The following is a 19,468-nucleotide window of genomic DNA, read 5'->3' on the forward strand; positions in this document are numbered from 1 at the left end:
TTATGTGAATGTTACCATATATCATATTCACTGAAGACAATAGTATTGGGTGGGGTTTATTGTATTCATAGTTTCCCCATGAACACAATAAGGTGGCGATTTTTTATGCCCCACCTATGATAATTGGCTTAACAAAATGTATTTGTTAATTTTATGCACATGTTTTTTTATGATTGTGTAATGTTTGTCATTTTGTTTAATTAGTATTTTTGCATGATTTGTCTCGATCAAAATAAATGACAATTTTCAATTCAAACTCTCTTCATTTTGTTTTTACAATATCAAACGAAGAAAACTATTGTCAGTGTATTTGCATGAAATCTTAATTTACAACATTAATCAATTTATGTAAAACATATGACATGGCAAGAAGAACAACTCTGATTTTTCTCTTCGCCAGTTCACATTCCTGTAATCCGATAATCTCTTATCAGCAACTGACTAGATTCAGCTTATTTTGCGCACGCCGTCATTCTTCCAGCGTGCATTGCCTTGTCAACATACATTCGCCAGTCATTTTGATTTGTTTTTCCCACCGTCCCACCCAAATGCTTTTTATTTTTATCTTCTTGTCATGTTTGATGAGAGAAATAAATCGAACGATTTAAATCATTTTGTTCTTGTGTTTAGTTAAACTGTATGGGCGATTTTTTATGCCCCACCTATGATAACTGGCTTAACAAAATGTATTAATTTTATGCACATGTTTTTAATGACTGTGTAATGTTTGTCAATTTGTTTAATTAGTATTTTTACATGATTTGTCTCGTCATTTATTAGATCAAAATAAATGACAATTTTCAATTCAAAGTCTCTTCATTTTGTTTTTACAATATCAAACGAAGCAAAACTATTGTCAGTGCATTTGCATAAATAACACTTTAATATTATTTCCCGTTTATTGTGTAATAATAATAGTTTTCTTTTCATGATTCAGTGGATAAAAATTACAATAATATTTTTAAAAATCTTTATATCCTCTACTACATGTTTTCATGATCGGACAAAACAATGAAGGTTTTATAAAATCATTTGAAAATAACAACTTTAATCACGTTAAAATATTAAGTAAAAAAGGAAGTTTAATTGCATTAATTTTTGATTTCTTCTTCACATAAATAAGTTGATTTCTTTATTTTCTTTGATTTGTATTGGTTTCCAAACTTTAAAAAAAAATGAGAAATAGAATTTCAATGCATTCACATGTAAATCTCGTCTCTTAATACTTTAGATTTGGTCAAAACTAATAAATTAAGATAAAAATGCATACACTTACCGGGTATTATATCTATGAAACAAGGATTTTGGCAGCACAAATTAAGAATAGTGTAATTTTTAACGTTTTCATGTTAATCTGCTAATCCGTCCAAAGGGGAGCTATCGTTTTTCATGTAAAAAAAAAATATGTTTCACCATAAGATATTACTAAAACTTGCATAATTTCAAGTAGAATCTCTGCCAAACTACAATTATGAATGAATTTACCATATAAAGATCGTATTACAATCATCAAATATCAACAAATATGAAAAATCATCTGATCATTAATTTCAATGCAAGTGAATGAATTATACCATTTCAATGTAAATCTTAAATTATCATCCTAGATATTGACACCGTTGGATATTGCATAATCATATATTTTTTTAATATTATGTTCAAAATTATGACAGATTAAAAAGAAGAGGTTTGTTATTATAAAATCAAGGAGAGAGAGAAAGAGAGAGAGAGAGAGAGTTTTTCTGATCACATATTGTCCGTCGTCCGTCCATCTGTCCGTCTGTAAACTTTTTACGTTTTCGACTTCTTCTCAAGAACCACTGGGCCGATTTTAAACAAACTTTCTAAAAAACTCCTCGAGTGAAGGGAAATTAAAATTCTTAAAATGAAGGTCCAGGTCTTCTCACAAGGGAAAATAATCAAGAAAAGACAAAAATAGGGTGGGGTCATTAATAATCTTCTTCTCAAGAACAACTGGGACAGAAAAGCTGAAACTTATATGCATGTTGAGGTATCCTGGGGTTGTCTAGATTCTTTATTGTTTAAATCATAACCCCCGGGGGTTGGGCGGGGCCACAATAGGAAATCAAAATTTTACATAGAAATATATAGGAAACATATTTGAAAATTCTTCTTCTAAAGAACCACTGGGCGAGGAAAGCTGGGACTTTTGTGAAAGCATCCTGGGGTAGTGAAGATTCTCTATTATTGAAATCATGACCCCGGGTGTGGGGCGGGGCCAACAGGGATAAAGTTTTACAAAGAAATATATAGGAATTCTTTTTAAACATCTTCTTTTCAAAAACTTATTGGCTAGAAAACATGAAACTTTGTAGAAGAATCCCGGGGTAGTGTAGATTTTAATTTGTCCAAATTATGACCTTTGGGGTACAGTGGAGTTACAGTAGGTATTACAAGGGAGGGGGGGGGTCTGGTTAAGAATTTCATGATCAAAGCTTTTCAGGTGAGCTATGTGGCCCAGGGGCCTCTTGTTTGAGTTTCTTGTTAATAAGTTTAGAAAAACTGCCAAAAAGGGATTTTCCAGACATTGTGAAAATTATATATTTATATATAAGTATATAAAACTATTTTCATATAAAAAACGTGAAAAGTATACTTTATATTAAAAAATAAATCTATTTTGTGGTATCTAACTCCTTTATTCCAGTTCCAGTTATTGTAGTGCATCATAATGAGAGGGATTCCCCAGCTCTCCAAGTTCCTGGTAATCTACAGTGACGTTTCTATCCGAATTTTCATAAATGTCGTTGGGTTGTCTTCTCTCATCATTTAACATTTCTTCTGTTGCTGGTTCAGCCATTTTTTTCTCCCCTTTCCTTTTAAATAATAAAAAAAAAAATATCATTTATGTGTTTGATTCTGTAACTAATTTCTGGTTTAATCTTTATATAGAGAGAGATGCAGTCAACATACTGAAAAATCACATATTTTCTAGGACTCATTTTTGTGGTTTGAAGGAAATGTACTGGTTCACAGGAATTTGTGCTTGAAGAAATGTATAGCAATTATGTACGTGAAAAATTGCATTTTGTTGTTGACAAAAAATTCTTTGGGCTCTTCATACCTCCGAAAACACGAATATTAAACCGTATTGAAAATATGTGATTTCACAGTGATTGATAAAACTGCGCCCAAAAATATTGAGTATCATTAAATTTTACCTTTTCACCGGTAAGTAGGACTTTCCAACATTTTTATTGATTAGAAAATAGATTATTTGAATTTCTATAACAATGGAAAGCGCCACAATCAAATCTCAAGATTTGAAAGCACCAAGTCTACACCTAGATTCAGTTAATTCATTGAAAGCTTAATAATTAGAAAGTTTAATTTTAATTGAACGTTATAGTTTTTGACTGTGTTTATAGGTAATATTAATTATGTTTGCATTCTCGAGAGCATTAGTCAATATTCCCTTGAAGGCCATCATGATCAAAGTTTGCTATTTGTATATTCAATCAAATACGTTTAAGGTTTATCGGCCCGGTAATTTGCTGTCACCTGCGTATAATGAGATTTGCTTAAAATGATTAAACAAATCATGTCTTCATCTTTAAATTTGTTGAATTGCACAAGTGCAATGGAAAACAAACAATTTAATTCAGCAGTCTATATCAATAACTGCACATACCTCTGCATCAACTTGAAGACAAAAGCAATTAAGACAACATTAGCTAAAGCAGACACCAAAAATGCGCCAAGGGTGCCATAAAAGCTTAGGTGGCAGTTTTCTTTATCCTGTACTTGATCTACAATGTCAATTCATAAATCTTATTCAATAGGTACTGATTCAAGCAAGCTTTTGTTTTGTTCTCTTTCTTTTTTTCTTTTTTTTTATTTTAGATGAATTTATCTTATGTTTTATATTAATGTATTTAATTGTCATGATGTGTTTTACATGCTTTAAAGGTTGCAATGTTTCTGTAAAAAAATTAAAAAAGGTTGTCAGATCTTTTTTTTTTTTTTTGCTAATTCACTTAATCCTTTGTGTATGTTGTCCATTATGTATAGAAATATCATTATTTAGGAGTTTCTTGATTTATAACGTCATTTGACAAAAAAAAATTTAATCCATTGTAGTGAACGCTTGAAATAAAATACATGTAAACACAATATTTAGGTATTTTGCAATGAGCGTTAGAAAGTATTTAAGTAAGGAAATAAAATTATGTAAACATTCAAACTCTATATACCCCTTTCGCAATGATATCCTTCCCAACCAGGCTGACATCCACTCTGACATTCTCCAGTTGTACCGTGGCATATTCTGGGTACCATACAATTGACACTGCAATTTTTACTACAGTCTTTTCCAAATTTTCCATTCGAACAACCTTAGAAGTTATATGGAATATTTACATCATACGGGTTTTATACCTGCAGAACTATAGATCTGTCATTTTGTAAAATCGGTCAAATGTACAAAAGAACTGCAGATCCAATTCGGATAAAAATAAACAGTTGATTCAATTCTGCAATCTATGAACGCTATCTTCAAACATTTTTTCAGTCTTCATAAACAACTCCATGGTAAATCATTGGAGCTCTTGAAAAGCATATAATTCACTCTCATATATGTTTTTTATCAACCTCTCAAAATTTCAAACCAACCTTTTACCCCGTACGGTCTGTGGATGTCAGAAAAACAATCTCTTTTCAACGTAAGTAGATCCCCTCTCCTCCCCCCCCCCCTTCTCAAAAAAATGTGAGTATGTCAAATATCAAACACATACAGAGATAATGAAATAAAAGAATTCAAATGTCACCAATTTGATCTTAGAAAAAAGACTGATTGATTGCATGTTGTTTAACGTCCCTCTCGAGAATTTTTCACTCATATGGAGACGTCACCACTTGCCGGTGGAGGGCTACAAATTATGTCCTATGCTCGGCACTCTGGGCCTTTGAGCAGTGAGGGATCTTTTTCGTGCCAGCACCTACTGCGACACGGGGCCTCGGTTTATACGGTCTCATCCGAATAACCGGCCTTCACGCCCCTCAGTGGGATTCGAGCCCGCGACGTAAGTATTTACTCCTTACTTCGCGACTCTAGAGCAGACGCTTTAACCACTGCGGCACATCTTACAAAAAGAAAATATGTATGAAATAAAAAAAATGTATCAATAATACGTGGGCGTGCTGCTTTAGCGTGATACCAATATTAAGGTCAGAATGCATATATTAAAATTAGCATTGGTCAGAATGCATATATTAAAATTAGCAGTACGAGTGTTGTTTGAAACAGTTCAAAGATAAATCATTTACTATTACAATGTATGGGTAATTGGTATGATAAAACTGTTTATTTAAGTCGTGTACAGGAATACTTGGATCTGTGCTCTCTTGTTTTTCTGTCCAAATTTTCTCAACTAGAGAGTTTCGTTTCTGTAGCTACGCAGCACAGTTAAGGTTACAAATGGAAATATCGACGATTTGTAAGATAAAAAATACTTTATTAAGATGGGCGATTCTTTTTAGGACTTCACTGATATAAAAAAATGTAATGTGGTTTAAATCCACATGTTAGGGACATTTAGATTTTTTATTTAGTCTTGTCACGTGATGTCGACGTCACATGATTTTAGCAATTATACTTGCAGCTTAGAGGTCATATATAAATTCAGATGTTGCAATGGCATAACCAAGATAAAAATCTTAGTTTAATTTTTAATCCTTTTTAACACTATATGTAGTTTGTAAAAAGTGTTTCGAACCTTTATAGATTCCCTTTTTAAGTGCTCAAATTTAATTTGTTGGACGGCAGGTTGAATATTTTGCTGGTCAGCTACATTAAGTATAGCTATAATTAATTTATTTGCAAGATTTCCTGAGGTTCGCAGCACTTTTCAAATATCTTAATCTTCTTGAGTTTATGTATAAGAACTTGACAAAATACATTGAGGGTGTGCCCTTGCAATAAATCGTTTTATTAGGGCCCTTTCATTACTTTTTTTAATGAATCTGCATTGCAATCGATGATCGTTTATATACTGTTGAGTGGGATTTAACAAACGACAAAACTGCATGTAATAGTAAGTTTGTATGTAGTATACAGGTATCCAGCTGTTCAAGTAGCAAATAATTTCATTTTGTGGTATTTTGAAGACCTTATATTATGTGTGACGTCATAGTAAACATTTCCCTTACAAATTAGGCCCGCCTCCTTTCTTTAACCTTAACTGTGCTGCGTAACCGATTTTCTTAATGCAGAAATCCATAGAGTTACTTGTTGTACAAAGTTTTCCTTGAAATCCAGGATCGCAACCTTCAAGACAAGAACCATTGACGTGGTGACATTGTTTATATTCCAGACACGCTCCACAGGTCTGTCCGCAATCCTGTCCATATTTGTTACCATCACACTCTTTAATTGTAAAGCAAAGTCATATTAATACGCCTCCTTGTAATGATTTTCCAAAGATTATACATAATTAAACGAACAAAGTTATATCAGGTACCAAAAAATGTAAAATCAAACTTTGAATAACATGCAATATGTGATTATCAGTGAAAATATTTACATGTATAAATACTAAGATGTTTAGCATGTGTAACAGGAAATAGAAATGTATACGAACAAGAATCAGTCTTTGAAATTACTTATTTGGAAGTTGAGGTTACATATAGAGCTAAGACCGTTCGGTAAGGGATGATCACTTTCCATGGTATCTGGTCCAACCTCTGATAATTTTTTAGGTTCTATTTGCTTTGCTCCAACATCTGTGGTGTTTATTGGACTTACATGTATGAGTATAGACATTTTTCGTTATCTCCATATATTGCTTTGCTAAAATAGCGATATGTCGAGCTGTTAACCAATAACATTAAACATGGTTTAACATCCTTTGAACTAACTAATGTAATGAAAAGTCTCGGTTCTTACGTTCACTACACTGAAGTCCCTTCCAACCTGCCTGACATCCACCTTCACATTCACCTGTCGTCTTGTTACATTTGTTTGGTACTCCACAGTTGTCATTACAATTATGTTCACAGTAATATCCAAAATATCCAGCAGGACATTCTAAATGACATGAAGAATAAATGTATTTTTCAAAAGTTGACAAAATACAATTGATTTTTTTCGCACAAGATTGAAATGTTTGTTTAATATGTAAGACATCATTTATAACTCTATTTACCAATATAACAAAATGTCCCTTTAAACCCAGCGTCACATCCTTCAGGACATGAACCATTGATGTGATTACATTGTTTGTGTCCCAGACAAGCTCCACATCTCAGTCCACAATCCTGTCCATATGTGTTACTGGTACACTCTATTGAATACAAATTACATTTTTCATTTCAACAGAGATGTTTTTTTTTAAAATTCATTATAGATAACTCTGTAAATAAATAATTAACTCGCGAAATGAGGCTGTTGCAAAAATCTGGTGGACATCAATAATACCATTTTCACATTGATATCCTTGATACCCAGGTTTACACGAGAAACACACTCCAGTCTCTATGTGACAATAACCGTCACCACAATTGTCAGGACAGGGAAGAGAACAGTTAGGTCCATAGTATCCAGTCATACAACCTTAAAATAGCAAATAAAAGTACAAATTTGGCAATACAACACAGCTTATGTAGTTAAATAAAAATGGGCTGATAACATGCAAAAGAAAAACAACAAAAACAAAAAAATAATAGATTTCATACCGTAGACTTCTACTTCGCATAGTTCATTATGAGCGAATCTTGAATATCCAAGTGGATATTTAATATTTTCTAATCGTTCATTATAATAGATAACGTATTGTGCATGTAAGGCACAGGTAATACTGGCAATGGCAGGAATCGTTAATCTGGTATAGTAAGTATCGTGGAAGCATAAATGACCATCAAGTCGGTTCGTTGTGTTCGATATATAAACATAAAACCCGAGAAATCTTGCAGTTAAGTCATTTCCTTCATCTGGAATTGAAAAACACATTTCAATCATGCGATATTTATATTAAACAAACTTTTTGTTATATTTTAAATGCCTAAAGATTAATAATAAGAATATTTTAAAAAGTTTACTAAATAATGATGATACATTCATCAGTGAAATATATATATACAAGCCAAAGTGGCTCAGATAAATTTTAGATTAAATGCATACAAATTTCATGTGATTTCTTTGAAAAAGAATAAAAAAAAAAACGAAAAACGTGACACATGGATTTTATATAAAAACTTTGTTCAATTTTAACATGATTTAAAAAAAAATATATTTTATATGAAGTATGAAAAGCATATCGATTAAATGCAAGGGGAAAAAATTCGCATGAAGGTTGTCAGAAACACAATGTAAAGGAAAACATGTTGGTCTGTTAATTTGTATACGGGTTTTCAACTCCGAAGCGGTGATTTTTTGCATTTGGAAAATATACGTATTTGTAAAAATGCTTTGCTAATGAATTCTTTTGGCTCAAATACATTGCGTACGGGTTGTAAGAATGTGTTACCTTCCAATTAATTGCACTAGGCTGTTTGAAAGCCCTACGAACTGTGCTTTTTTCTATGTTTTAATTTTTTAGTTTCTTTCAAGATTAGGAATTTCGTCGATTTACCATGAAGAAAAAGTGGAATTGTCATGCCTTAGTCAAAAAGTAATAGCATGAATTAATATCCTATAAAACACATCAAACCTTGTCACAGGGGGGGGGGGGTACATTGTAGAAATTTTAGGAATTATATGCATTTTCCATAGTTTTGGAACACTATAACGTGAATTGTTATGACGTTGACTCAATTCTATTAAAATCAATGGCTCCGTTGATTTATCGTTATAAAAATAACATTTGTACGGCACCCTCGCCTTGCATGTAACATTCAACGTCACAAACGGCACTTACATGTACGTATACGTCATTTAAGCACAACAGGCTCTGAATTCAGAAGAAGAATAAAAAAAATACAATTTTAAAGAGAAAAAGTTAGAGATTGTGAATATAAGCACTGGCCTTTTATTTATTGATGTCTACAATATTAGTCCTAAAACGTGTTTGACTTGTTATCATACTGCGATATAGCGCGGTACTGTCGCAGGGGGTGGGGTAGGGGGTAAGGAAGCATACAAAATATTCAACCTTGACTAAATCAGTGCTACATTATAACGTCAAAGTAGGCGAGATGACGTCAGTTCTGGAGACGTCATTTATTTAGAGACGTGATTTAACTCTGGAAAATGAATAGAAACGTGTAAACTTTAACAACAATAAAATACTCTTATTTTGTTATACTGTATTTTGTCATTTTGGTTAAAATCTACCACCGATGACGTCCTATGTGTACATCAAGTAACTTTGGAATTGATCATGTCGTGTAAAGAGAATTTGGTTTACATGGTATGTACAAAGATGCGTAAAAGGGGGTTTACAAGCAAATATCGTGAATATTTTGTAAAATTCATATGGAGTTTAGTAAATTAAACACGTATGCTTATTTATTTCATTGAAAATATTCTCAGTCGAAGACAGTCAGCTATATATGTTTCCCGGTTGGCCTTTCCTCTGTGATTTTTGAAAAAAAATAATGCAACAGAACAACAATAAGCTGTATATTTAAAAACATAAGATTTGTACAGATTGAAAGTTTGCCTCCTAATATACTTGGAAAGTGCTGCTAGAATTCCGAGTTAAGCATGGTTTTACGTAAAATCTCGGTTCATGTGTAAATAATTCATAATACATTTATTGGGTAATATTTCGTACGCGTGCGAATGTGTGGAATGATTATTTAACTGACGGGACAGTGGGATTCTAGCGGCACTTTTAAGGCAAAATAGATGTTTTTCAACAACATTATTTACTCAAAAAAATTATTAATCACCGGGGTATTGTTGTTCGGTTAGCTTTTTTATTAAGGTGAATTTGGCTATTCATAGAAGTCACGTGATGCCGTGGTGGTGGTGTACTTCGTTGCGTTGACAGTTTTCTATCTTTATGCAATAAATAATAATAATTTACTTTTATCAGCGGTTTTGGTAAATTAACAATCTTAATTTTCTTTAAATAGTCTAAATATCCCCAATAATGACTTATATGCTTACTTACATGTATATGTAAAATACCCGCGGTATACAGGGTTATGTCCGCCCCATGTTATTTTCGCCATTTCACAGTTGCAAAATAATTTCTCCACGCTTTAAATTCACCCACTCAAAGTTTTGTTTAACAATTTATATTGTATTCATTGAATTCGCCCCGTATTAAAATCGCCTAAATTAGGGTAGGGCGAAAGGGGCGAATGTAAACGGGGCGAAAATTCCCCTGTTTACAGTATTCAAATTGTTGGCACGGCCTGGCACTGTTATAGCACCGACAATATCAATAGATAAGAATTTGAAATGTGTAAAAGTCTTTGCACTAGGTGAAGAACTAACTCATCTCTTGCCTTCTATAGGGCCATTTACGTTCTTCTCTTGATGAATAAACCAGGAATCCATATTCAAAGATTAAAACAGAGAAAAAACTTTTGAGTTGAAAACCCTTTAGTAATAAACCTCGAAACCCTATTAGGCACAGTAGAACTTGGCCACAACAGTTTGTATTTCTTACAGACATTGTGAATGTTAACGTAAAATAAAAGTTTGCATGGATTGTTTTTTTAATCGTCTGTTTTTAAAAATCAAAGAACAAAAATGTCAGCTACAGCTCAATTTTTTCCAGTGGACTAAACTGTCTGGAAGTGTAAGCACAATCCATATGACTTTCCAAGAATCTATGACAAAGACAAACAAAAGAAAAGGAATTTTCCTTTTGCATGTCGATTTCACTCGTTAGGTTATCTTTTGAAAACAATTTTCCGACCAAAAAAAATTGGGATAGGTACATGTAGTCGTAGAAAATTTCTTTTATCTAAATCCATTTAAATAGAACTGTTAATTGTTGGGGATAATTGGTTTGAATATAATAAACATTGTTTCCTGTTCTAAACAAGGACTCGGGCCGTTAAAAAATGTGTTAGTCGGTCGGTAGAGGAAAAACAATCACTCTTTAAAAAATCTAATTGGTATTGTTCTGAGACATATGCATGATTAAATTTTCTTTTTTTTTTTTGGTTCAAAAATTTATGATTTCTCTATACTGAAAATTAGCGTAGAAGTTTACATTTCTTTACTTTAAAAAAAATAATTCATTCATTAATTGATTTCTATTAATCAATTTATTCGTTTATTTATATTATTGGCTAAATGATGAAACAAGAGATGACAACATGTTCGTTCAGCCTAGGAGGAGGCCAAGTATTTTTTTAAAGATTATAATGTAAGCGTTTTTATATTGTAAATAATATTGTAAATATAACACACATGTGTACATGTGCACTTGGTTCTTTGGAGACTGGGACTCTTTAAGGAATAATGATAAGGGTCCCTAGTATGAGTACAATGCATATAAGTTTGATTTAGGTTTCTTACAATTTTCAGAAATCAGCAGACAAATCTTTAACAACGGATATTTTTTTTTTTATCTATAAAGCAATCTAGAATGTATTCACAAGATGAAATACATCCCTTAAGTCCGGTTTAATGGTGGCTTATAGGTCCTTAATGATGGTTTAATGGTTGTCTTTAAGTCACCATTAAGCACCTCTAAGTAACATTAACACCACCATTAAGTTACCATTTAGCCACCTTAAAGTCCTGAATGGGTGCTTAAATGTAGATAAATGATGGCTTAAAGGTCCCTAATGGTAACTTTTAGACCACCATTAAGTCACCATTAAGCTACCATTAAGGGGGACTTACAGGTACCTTATCCATTAGGCTATCACTGCTCTTTAGTTTAAATAAAACTATTAAACTTTTATTTTTTACGGAATTTGTTTGGACTTTAAAAAAGTATTTATTTTGTTGAACGTTTCAATGTCTTGAATTGATTTATTAATCAAAATATAAACAATTTTATTTATGGATCTTTTTAAAAGACATATCACATTAATATTTCTTAACCATTGAGTTCGGCTTTTAGATTGATGTAATGTGACTGAATTCTTCGCTCTGTCATTCCAAAAATTTATACATGTAAGCAAATTATGACTTAATTAAATCATAATTGAAAATAAATTAACTATAGATAAAACACAAAAAATCTATCATGGAAAAAGGAAGACGAAAAAACAGAATGATTCTACTATATTTTTTTAAATATACTGCGGATATTAACTGCTTTTGTGTCTACAGTTTAGTGACAATCCTCGCGTAAAAGTAACCTGGTTAATTACTTGAACAAAAACTTTTTTTAGGATATCATATTCAGTTTCAATTCTTTTTGTATCATAATGGGTATCAAAATAATTGTCCTTTTACGATGAATCATTATTTTTAATTTGTTATATGCTTGCGTTAAATTTATAAAATTTTGTAAAAATAATTGATCATCAAAATCTGTCAGTTCACAATGTGTATGCATAGTTTCCTGTTACTTAACCGAGGAATGATGGACACCTAATTAAGGTCTATTGTCTGACCAGTCTGTGTACTTTCACTGTCAATCTGTTAATCTTACCCCTTTTCTCAATGTGTATAAATCTGGTCGGATGTCATGTTTAGTCTGATCAGCTGTTCTTCTGAAAATCTATTTTGAAATAACAATCATTGAAGACCTAGATTTTGACAGATACTTACCGCTGCATTATAAAAAGAAATAACGAATTAATTCAAATTCTTCAAAATGTAAAAGACAATCTTTGAAAACTAAGCATTTGTAAACCAGTAGCCCCCCCCCCCCAAAAAAAAAAGAGATTTTTCTTTTCATGAGAACATATTATATTCCTGAGAATTCTATAGCGGAATGTTGCTTTAACGCATGAAATAAAAATACCATTAAAAAAAGTAATATATATATTTTGTGTTCATGGATAAAGATAATTTTAAGAACAAATTGATTTTCGCTAAAGAAAATTTATTATGTTTCAAAGGGCCTTGCTCCCGGCGTGTAATAATAATTTATCTTAAAAAATCATATACACCAATGATAAAAACAACGCATGTAATAATAATTTATTTTTAAAAATAATAAACGGTACTGATAAAGGATGCCTTGTTTTATTATTACTATAAATGATTTAAAAAAAATATTAGACACCGATGGCTATTAGCTAACTTTGTACTCAGTGAAACAGTCTATGCATGTTGACAAAAAGTAATAAAAACAACGCATGTAATAATTATTTATTTGAAAAAATAATATACGGTACTGATAAACGATGTCTTCTTTTATTATTATTGTAAACTAAATGATTTAAAAAAAAATGATTATTAGACACCGGGAGCAAGCCCCTTGTGGATATAAGCTAACTTTGTTCTCAGTGATCGAGTTTATGCAGTTTTAAAAAAAACTTGTAGAAATTAAGATCGAGACAAAATTATGAGTTAGAATAGATTTCACGTAATTGATATTAAAATAACTTAAAAAGTTAGTTCAAAGATTCTATATAAGGTGGGTAAAAGTTTAATGAGGTTTGACCATTTAGTCACAATTAAGCTCAGCTTAATGGTGGCTTAATGGTAGCTTAATGAAGTTTGAACATTAAGCACCTGTAAGTTGCAGCTTAATGGTGGCTTAAAGGAATTAACTTCTTTAAGCCACCATTAAGTCACAATTAAGCTAACATTAAGCGATTGCTTAAAGGTGGTCTGACATCTTGTGATTTCTCCCTAAAAAATAAATGGGTTATTAGTAATAAAACTGCCTTATCACTAGAAAACGTTTTCAGAGATCCCTTACATATATAAAAGTCCTTCTCTATAAAAATCCAAGGGCGCCGTTCAAACGAATGTCCCGAAATACGTAATGTTTTTGTATATAGAGCGTACCCAGGTGTCTAACTGAGAAAACCAAGTTTTGGGGTGTCCGTTGCCATGGAAACCAGAACTAACAAAAATATGATCATTTCGTGAAATATAGCATTTTTAACCCCCATATTCTCTTAAAGCACAAAAATAGGAACACTTTCATACTACTATATAATTTATTTTAAGCATTCTTATATTATTAGAATAATTAGGATTTAAATCTCGTCTGAAGTGTTTGAAGTTGATAGAAATCCAATATTATCAATGTCATGAAGTTGACTTTTGTTTAGTTAATATTATGTTTGATTTTGTGTTTTTTTTTTTGTGAGTTTTGGTGGTTATGAGTTTCAGTACTTTTGAGGGTGTGTACAAAAGCTAAATTTAGAAAACTGGTTGGTCAGAAGGAAATGACGCGTGGTAGTGAATGAGGCGTTGTGCCACGCCACAGTTTTGGTCACCATGGACGTTCTTATAATTGGTGAATTCTAGAAATAAGTCTGGAACCGGTAGCCAGGAAACGGTGAATTTCTGTGTGTGGTCATTTCTGTTTTCTCCAGCCGGTAAGCTTGTTTTCGTTACTATTTATAGGACTTTGTACTTTTTGTCTGTATACCTGTTCGTATTAGGTAAGTGGATATATTCTGTTTCTGATAGTCTGTATTCTGGAAAAGTCGTTAAATTTATTTTTGCGCAGAAGCATAGAGTATACTAGGGGCTTAGGACGGCAGATGTGAGTGGTCGAGTGGTCAGTTTGTGTCTAGGACCGGACCATACGGAGGGGCGGCGGCGGTACAGGATATACGTGTACTACGTCCTCACAGACTTGTGGGAACACAATAGCTCCCGTCTAACGGAGGGATAGATGTATTTAGAGACACTATAAGAGGAAAACCTGTGAGTCCGGCGGATTAGACGATCAGTGAACGTGGTGTCGACCCAGCGGTGTACGGAGGCCCAGTGGTGACGATATTAGTGTTGAAATCGGAACATTTGTCAGACAAACTCCCAATTTGGTTTATTCAGAAAACACTTCTAAAGTTACATTAAGTAAAGAGTTTTTGAAAATATAAACTTTATTTTAAAATTTTTTACAGCAACTTGAAGTTAAAATTTTTTTAAAACAAAGTTACTGTTTTCATTTAACAACTCTTGTTTGATATTAATTTCTGACACGCAGCTTTAAGTTCATTGTTCGTAGGCGTGCCAGTTTATTCTCTGTAAAGTTATATTTTTTTTTATTTCTCTGTGTGAGTGTTTGCGAGTGTGGTGTATGTAAGATTTTTGTGTTTATTTTTGTTTATTCATTTGTTTCATCTGTAAAATAAATTTATTTTTGTTAAATAGATTCTACAGTTTTTCGTTTTCTTGCGGACTAACACAGAATCCAAAAAACTCATTACAATCAAATTAAGCGCTTCTTTTTAAAATGCAGAAAAAACATTTAACCCTCTATTTCAATTGTATTTGTCTTATAATTCGCAGAAAGGTTTTTTAAACTTCTTGTTTATTCAAAATGTCAATACTATGGTTTGTCATTTTATATGGATTTCCAACATGCGTATTTTAGTAAACTCAGGAAATATCAAAATGAAAATGTCCCCTAATCCCGAATTTCCTCAAATATAGATTGGAAAACTCTGTTATACATTAAAGATGGTATACTTTATAGAGTTTGTTTTGCTCTTTTGGGAACGGTTTTTCTAAAGCAACCTTAAGATAGAATTTGATAATAAAATTGAATGAAAATGTATCATTTTAGGAGAGGATAGCAAAATAGAGCCGTTTACCATGGGAACCATTCATTGGAATAGATATTTTCACATCGCGAAAGGAAATAAAGGTGGAAATACCTTTAAATCGTTTATGGTAATAAAACTTCATGTAAAATACGTTTTCAATGACGTTGCAAAAATCAAAAGCTACAGTTTACAAATTGCCTCAAATGCGTGTCGAAAAAAGAACTCACTCCATGTTTTTACATTATTTTCAGTCCGGTAATAAATCCTTATGTGATGAATACTGTAAATTGATGTCAAGTTAACCCACCAGGTGGCAGTTGTTTTATTATCAGCTGATATGACACACTGTCTTCCAAATGCACTGAGATCTGATTTCCGTCCATCTACTGCATTACTAGAATCATATCTACTGTCCGATATTACGTAAGGATTTGACTGCCATGTCTGTTTGTTCAAAGCTACGTTCACTAAAAATGACAAAAATATTCCATTAAAAAGTGTTTTTTTAACAAACGAGGAACATGAAAACATGAAAAACAAGTGATGACGAACATCTCTTGGAAGAAAGTGTTAAAACGGAATTATCCCATAACATTCAACACGTTTCAAATATAATATTCACAATTTAATATCGCGAAACACAAAAGTGCATAATCGTGATAACATGGTAAATTTGATTGAATACTTTAACCAGACACTGTTTCATAAGTTTCTTTAAAGGTTAACATCATATTCGAACAAGGAGATTTTTTTTACCTCTTTCTTTGAAAATCTTAGCTCTACCCCTTGGTTTATAAGCAGACGTCCTTCTGACAAAAAATTCACCAGACATTTATATATGTATACTTTATTGAATGCTTTTGCTAAAATTTGCCTATGCAGTAGTTTTCCGTTAAAAATCATACAAAGGATGATGTGACATAACTGCTATCTGGGGCCCCTTTTTCCACGACGAATTTTATTTAATCTACAACGAAGTTTGTAGTTTTCAAACGTGAGTGAATAAATACGACGCCTTTTGAATAGTTTCAATAGTTCAGACACATTTTAAGTGTAAGGAATACTGCATTATCTTTGATTTTTAGACCCTATCACAGCTAAATTCGGCCAGGTTTGTGTTCTTTCATGACATGAGAATGGGCGGGTCTTAGTACAATAGAGGGATATGCGTGTCCGAGAAGACCTTATATGGCTATTGTTATTATTTCGCACTTAGTCATTGTCCAATCCGATGACAGAATAACAAAACATGCTGGTTTTCTACGTTCACATTTTATCACAGACACGTAGTTTAGGTCGATTTACCTATTATCCTTTTCTACATTTCAAACTTTTATAATGGTCAACCAAGGCTGTTTATACTTAATAATACGCATGGATTTTCAGCATTTACGAATTTAAGGACACGAAATGCACATGAAACTTGTATTCACTGATACTAGGGACCTAGCAAATTGCTCATCAAACACGGAACAAAACTTTTGTTTAGATAGCATGTAAGCGCAGTTAGGTACAATTTTCTCCTTTCACATGTAGGTAGATTTCAATAAAATACAGTGACCAGCCAAAGGAGAAAATTGTACCTCCCTGCGCTTGCATATTTTATGGGCTTCAAAGAGTGGGGAGGGGTTAAAATGCTATGGGAATTGGATGTAAACATGATTCCCCTACCCCAATAAAAGATCTATATCTTTCAAATCATGTTTCTATTTTTGTTAAAAATAGCATTCTGTAAAGGTACACAGGTCAGTGATTAGTTACATACAAAAATTTGAGTAAAAGTTAGACATTTCATTTTTTTGTCAATTTACCGGGGGTCGCAAGTCACTTCATCCTCTATCCCAATTATATCCAGTAACTCCACTAGCGTGTTCATATTCTCCCGCTCATACGATATGTCAATCCGTCAAATATCAAACACTGAAATCAACATGTTAGTAAAAGGAAAAAGGTCTTACTCCTCTAACATCCTCTCCTCTATTACGTCAATAATTGGCTGAGCACTAAAATGAACATCTTCGGCATTTCAGTACCCTTTTCAGTTAGAAAAAATGTCGATAGTTTAATTTGCAAATTATGACCTGAGCATTTTAAATAAAATCTCCATTAGATTAAGCTAAAATGACCGCACAATTCCCGTTGCTTACAAAGTGCCGACTTCCGGAATTGAAATTAAAACGCCTTGTATGAATCTGAATGACTACTACTTTGTATTGATTCATTATACTAATGAAAAACACGGACTTAAGGACAAATGATACAAGCAAAAAAATGAATGCCTGGATTAGTATATATTCTTCTTATATAATTTCATTGAAAATGATGCAAATATTATATTTCTAGAATGTGAAGAAATTGTAAAACTTCTATGATGTTCAAAAGTCTGTTTCTCTGAAACCATCCTTATTAATCTATTAATCTATACAAAAATTTTTATTACTTCGAATTTTATTTTTGTGAAAATTTGACTAAAAATTTTAAACACACGCGTTGAAACTTGTTCATCGTATTCATTAAGGCATGACTCAAGTCGTTTTTTCCAATTTTTTAACAAAAGTTTGTATCATATGTCCTTAAGTCCAAATGTTTTTTTTTTAAAGAAGATGGGAGATAGATAAAATAAAAAAAAATTATTCAGGACAAGTAAACCAGCTTCGGTATAAGAGAGATGCACTTCAAGTTTGCAATTTCAATAAACATTATGTACAACTAGCTTTAAATTCATTTAATTTATATATAATTACTTATTAAATAAAAAGAAGACGTTAGATAGGGAATATATCATACTTACCATAGCCATATGTATAAGCAATTGTCAATGTAAAATAATGTACATGTATTTCCATTGAAACCAAAATAATAGCCTATCAGTTATAAGTAATAGGGGTTGTCAATGAACAAATATAGGAAAAAGTCAGAAATCCACGAGGAAGTTTTAGTGCGCAATTTGACCTTTCATTTATTTTTGCATGATTGTTGACCCAAGCTTGACCGTAGCCGGAAACGCTTTACATGAACTCTTGAAAAACAATTTAAATTTTACTTTTAAGATTAACTTATGTGCGTTCAAGATATCACTATACTTTCAATTGCATGTAACTATGCAAAAAAGAGCATTCCAAATCACTTTAAAAAAAAAAATCTCAAGATTGTATTTTTAAGAATCTCTATGATGCATCCAGATACATGCTAATTTACTTTTAAGATTAGCCTATGTGCGTTCTAAATAGCACTATACTTTTCATTAAATATGCAAAAAAAAAAAAAAAATACATTTCAAATCACTTTTGAAAACAGAAAAAAAAATATCTTAAGATTGTATTTCTTAATTGTCAACCAAATTATGTATTTACATATATTTACATATTGTAGCATGATGAAAGGACTCTCTATAATATTAATGCATCCAGATACATGCTATTTTGTAGACTCCTTGCAAAAAATATGTAAAAGATATTGAAAAAAAAAAGAAAGTTGGTTTTAGAAATATTTAGTCTGTAGATATGTTCATAGACAAACTTGTGCTATTTTGAAATTAGACCAGCTTTTTTTTTTTTTTACTTTTTGACTTTTGTTCCTAACTAAGATCTCATACTTTATGTTGAAAAAAAATACACAAATTTTTTAATGAATATATATGTGTTCATGTGTAAATCAAACGAATGAAAAACAAATATGATGCAATTAAAATAATAATAATAAAAAAAGATTTACTGATAATTTTAGCTTAATGCGCAGATTAATTTTTGAGAAAAACGCTTGGTCCAGGATTTTTCCGGACAACCCTCATACATCACCTTTATAACATCAATTAAACCCTAACAAAAAATACAATAGTTAACCATAGTTTACTATAGTAAATTATAATTCCAAAGTTTTCACCATAGTAAATCAAAGTTCCAAAGTTTTTACT

At 31.8% G+C, this 19,468-nt stretch overlaps 2 protein-coding genes across 3 annotated transcripts in view; both read right to left on the reverse strand.

The window, feature by feature from the left end:
- Nucleotides 1–19,468, reverse strand: part of LOC134236039 (multiple epidermal growth factor-like domains protein 10) — a 110,315-nt gene that overhangs the window by 22,434 nt on the left and 68,413 nt on the right. The window lies entirely within an intron of this gene.
- On the reverse strand, nt 2,668–17,667 carry LOC134236040 (multiple epidermal growth factor-like domains protein 10). 2 transcript variants are annotated; one of them, XM_062718226.1, is made up of 10 exons: nt 17,514–17,667; nt 15,783–16,022; nt 7,693–7,941; nt 7,436–7,570; nt 7,164–7,301; nt 6,905–7,045; nt 6,248–6,385; nt 4,215–4,355; nt 3,653–3,770; nt 2,668–2,837 (listed from the first exon to the last, which is right to left on the reverse strand). In XM_062718226.1, coding segments are annotated over exons 1-10 (1,464 nt in total). In that variant the 5' UTR covers nt 17,515–17,667; the 3' UTR covers nt 2,668–2,674. The 2 variants fall into 2 exon arrangements, with proteins under 2 accessions (XP_062574210.1, XP_062574209.1); XM_062718225.1 differs by having other exon boundaries at nt 7,693–7,947.

Source organism: Saccostrea cucullata, unplaced genomic scaffold (assembly GCF_032062105.1).
Source record: "Saccostrea cucullata isolate Sc308-1 unplaced genomic scaffold, CSIRO_AGI_Scuc_v1 ctg1483, whole genome shotgun sequence".
Lineage (NCBI taxonomy): Eukaryota > Metazoa > Mollusca > Bivalvia > Ostreida > Ostreidae > Saccostrea > Saccostrea cuccullata.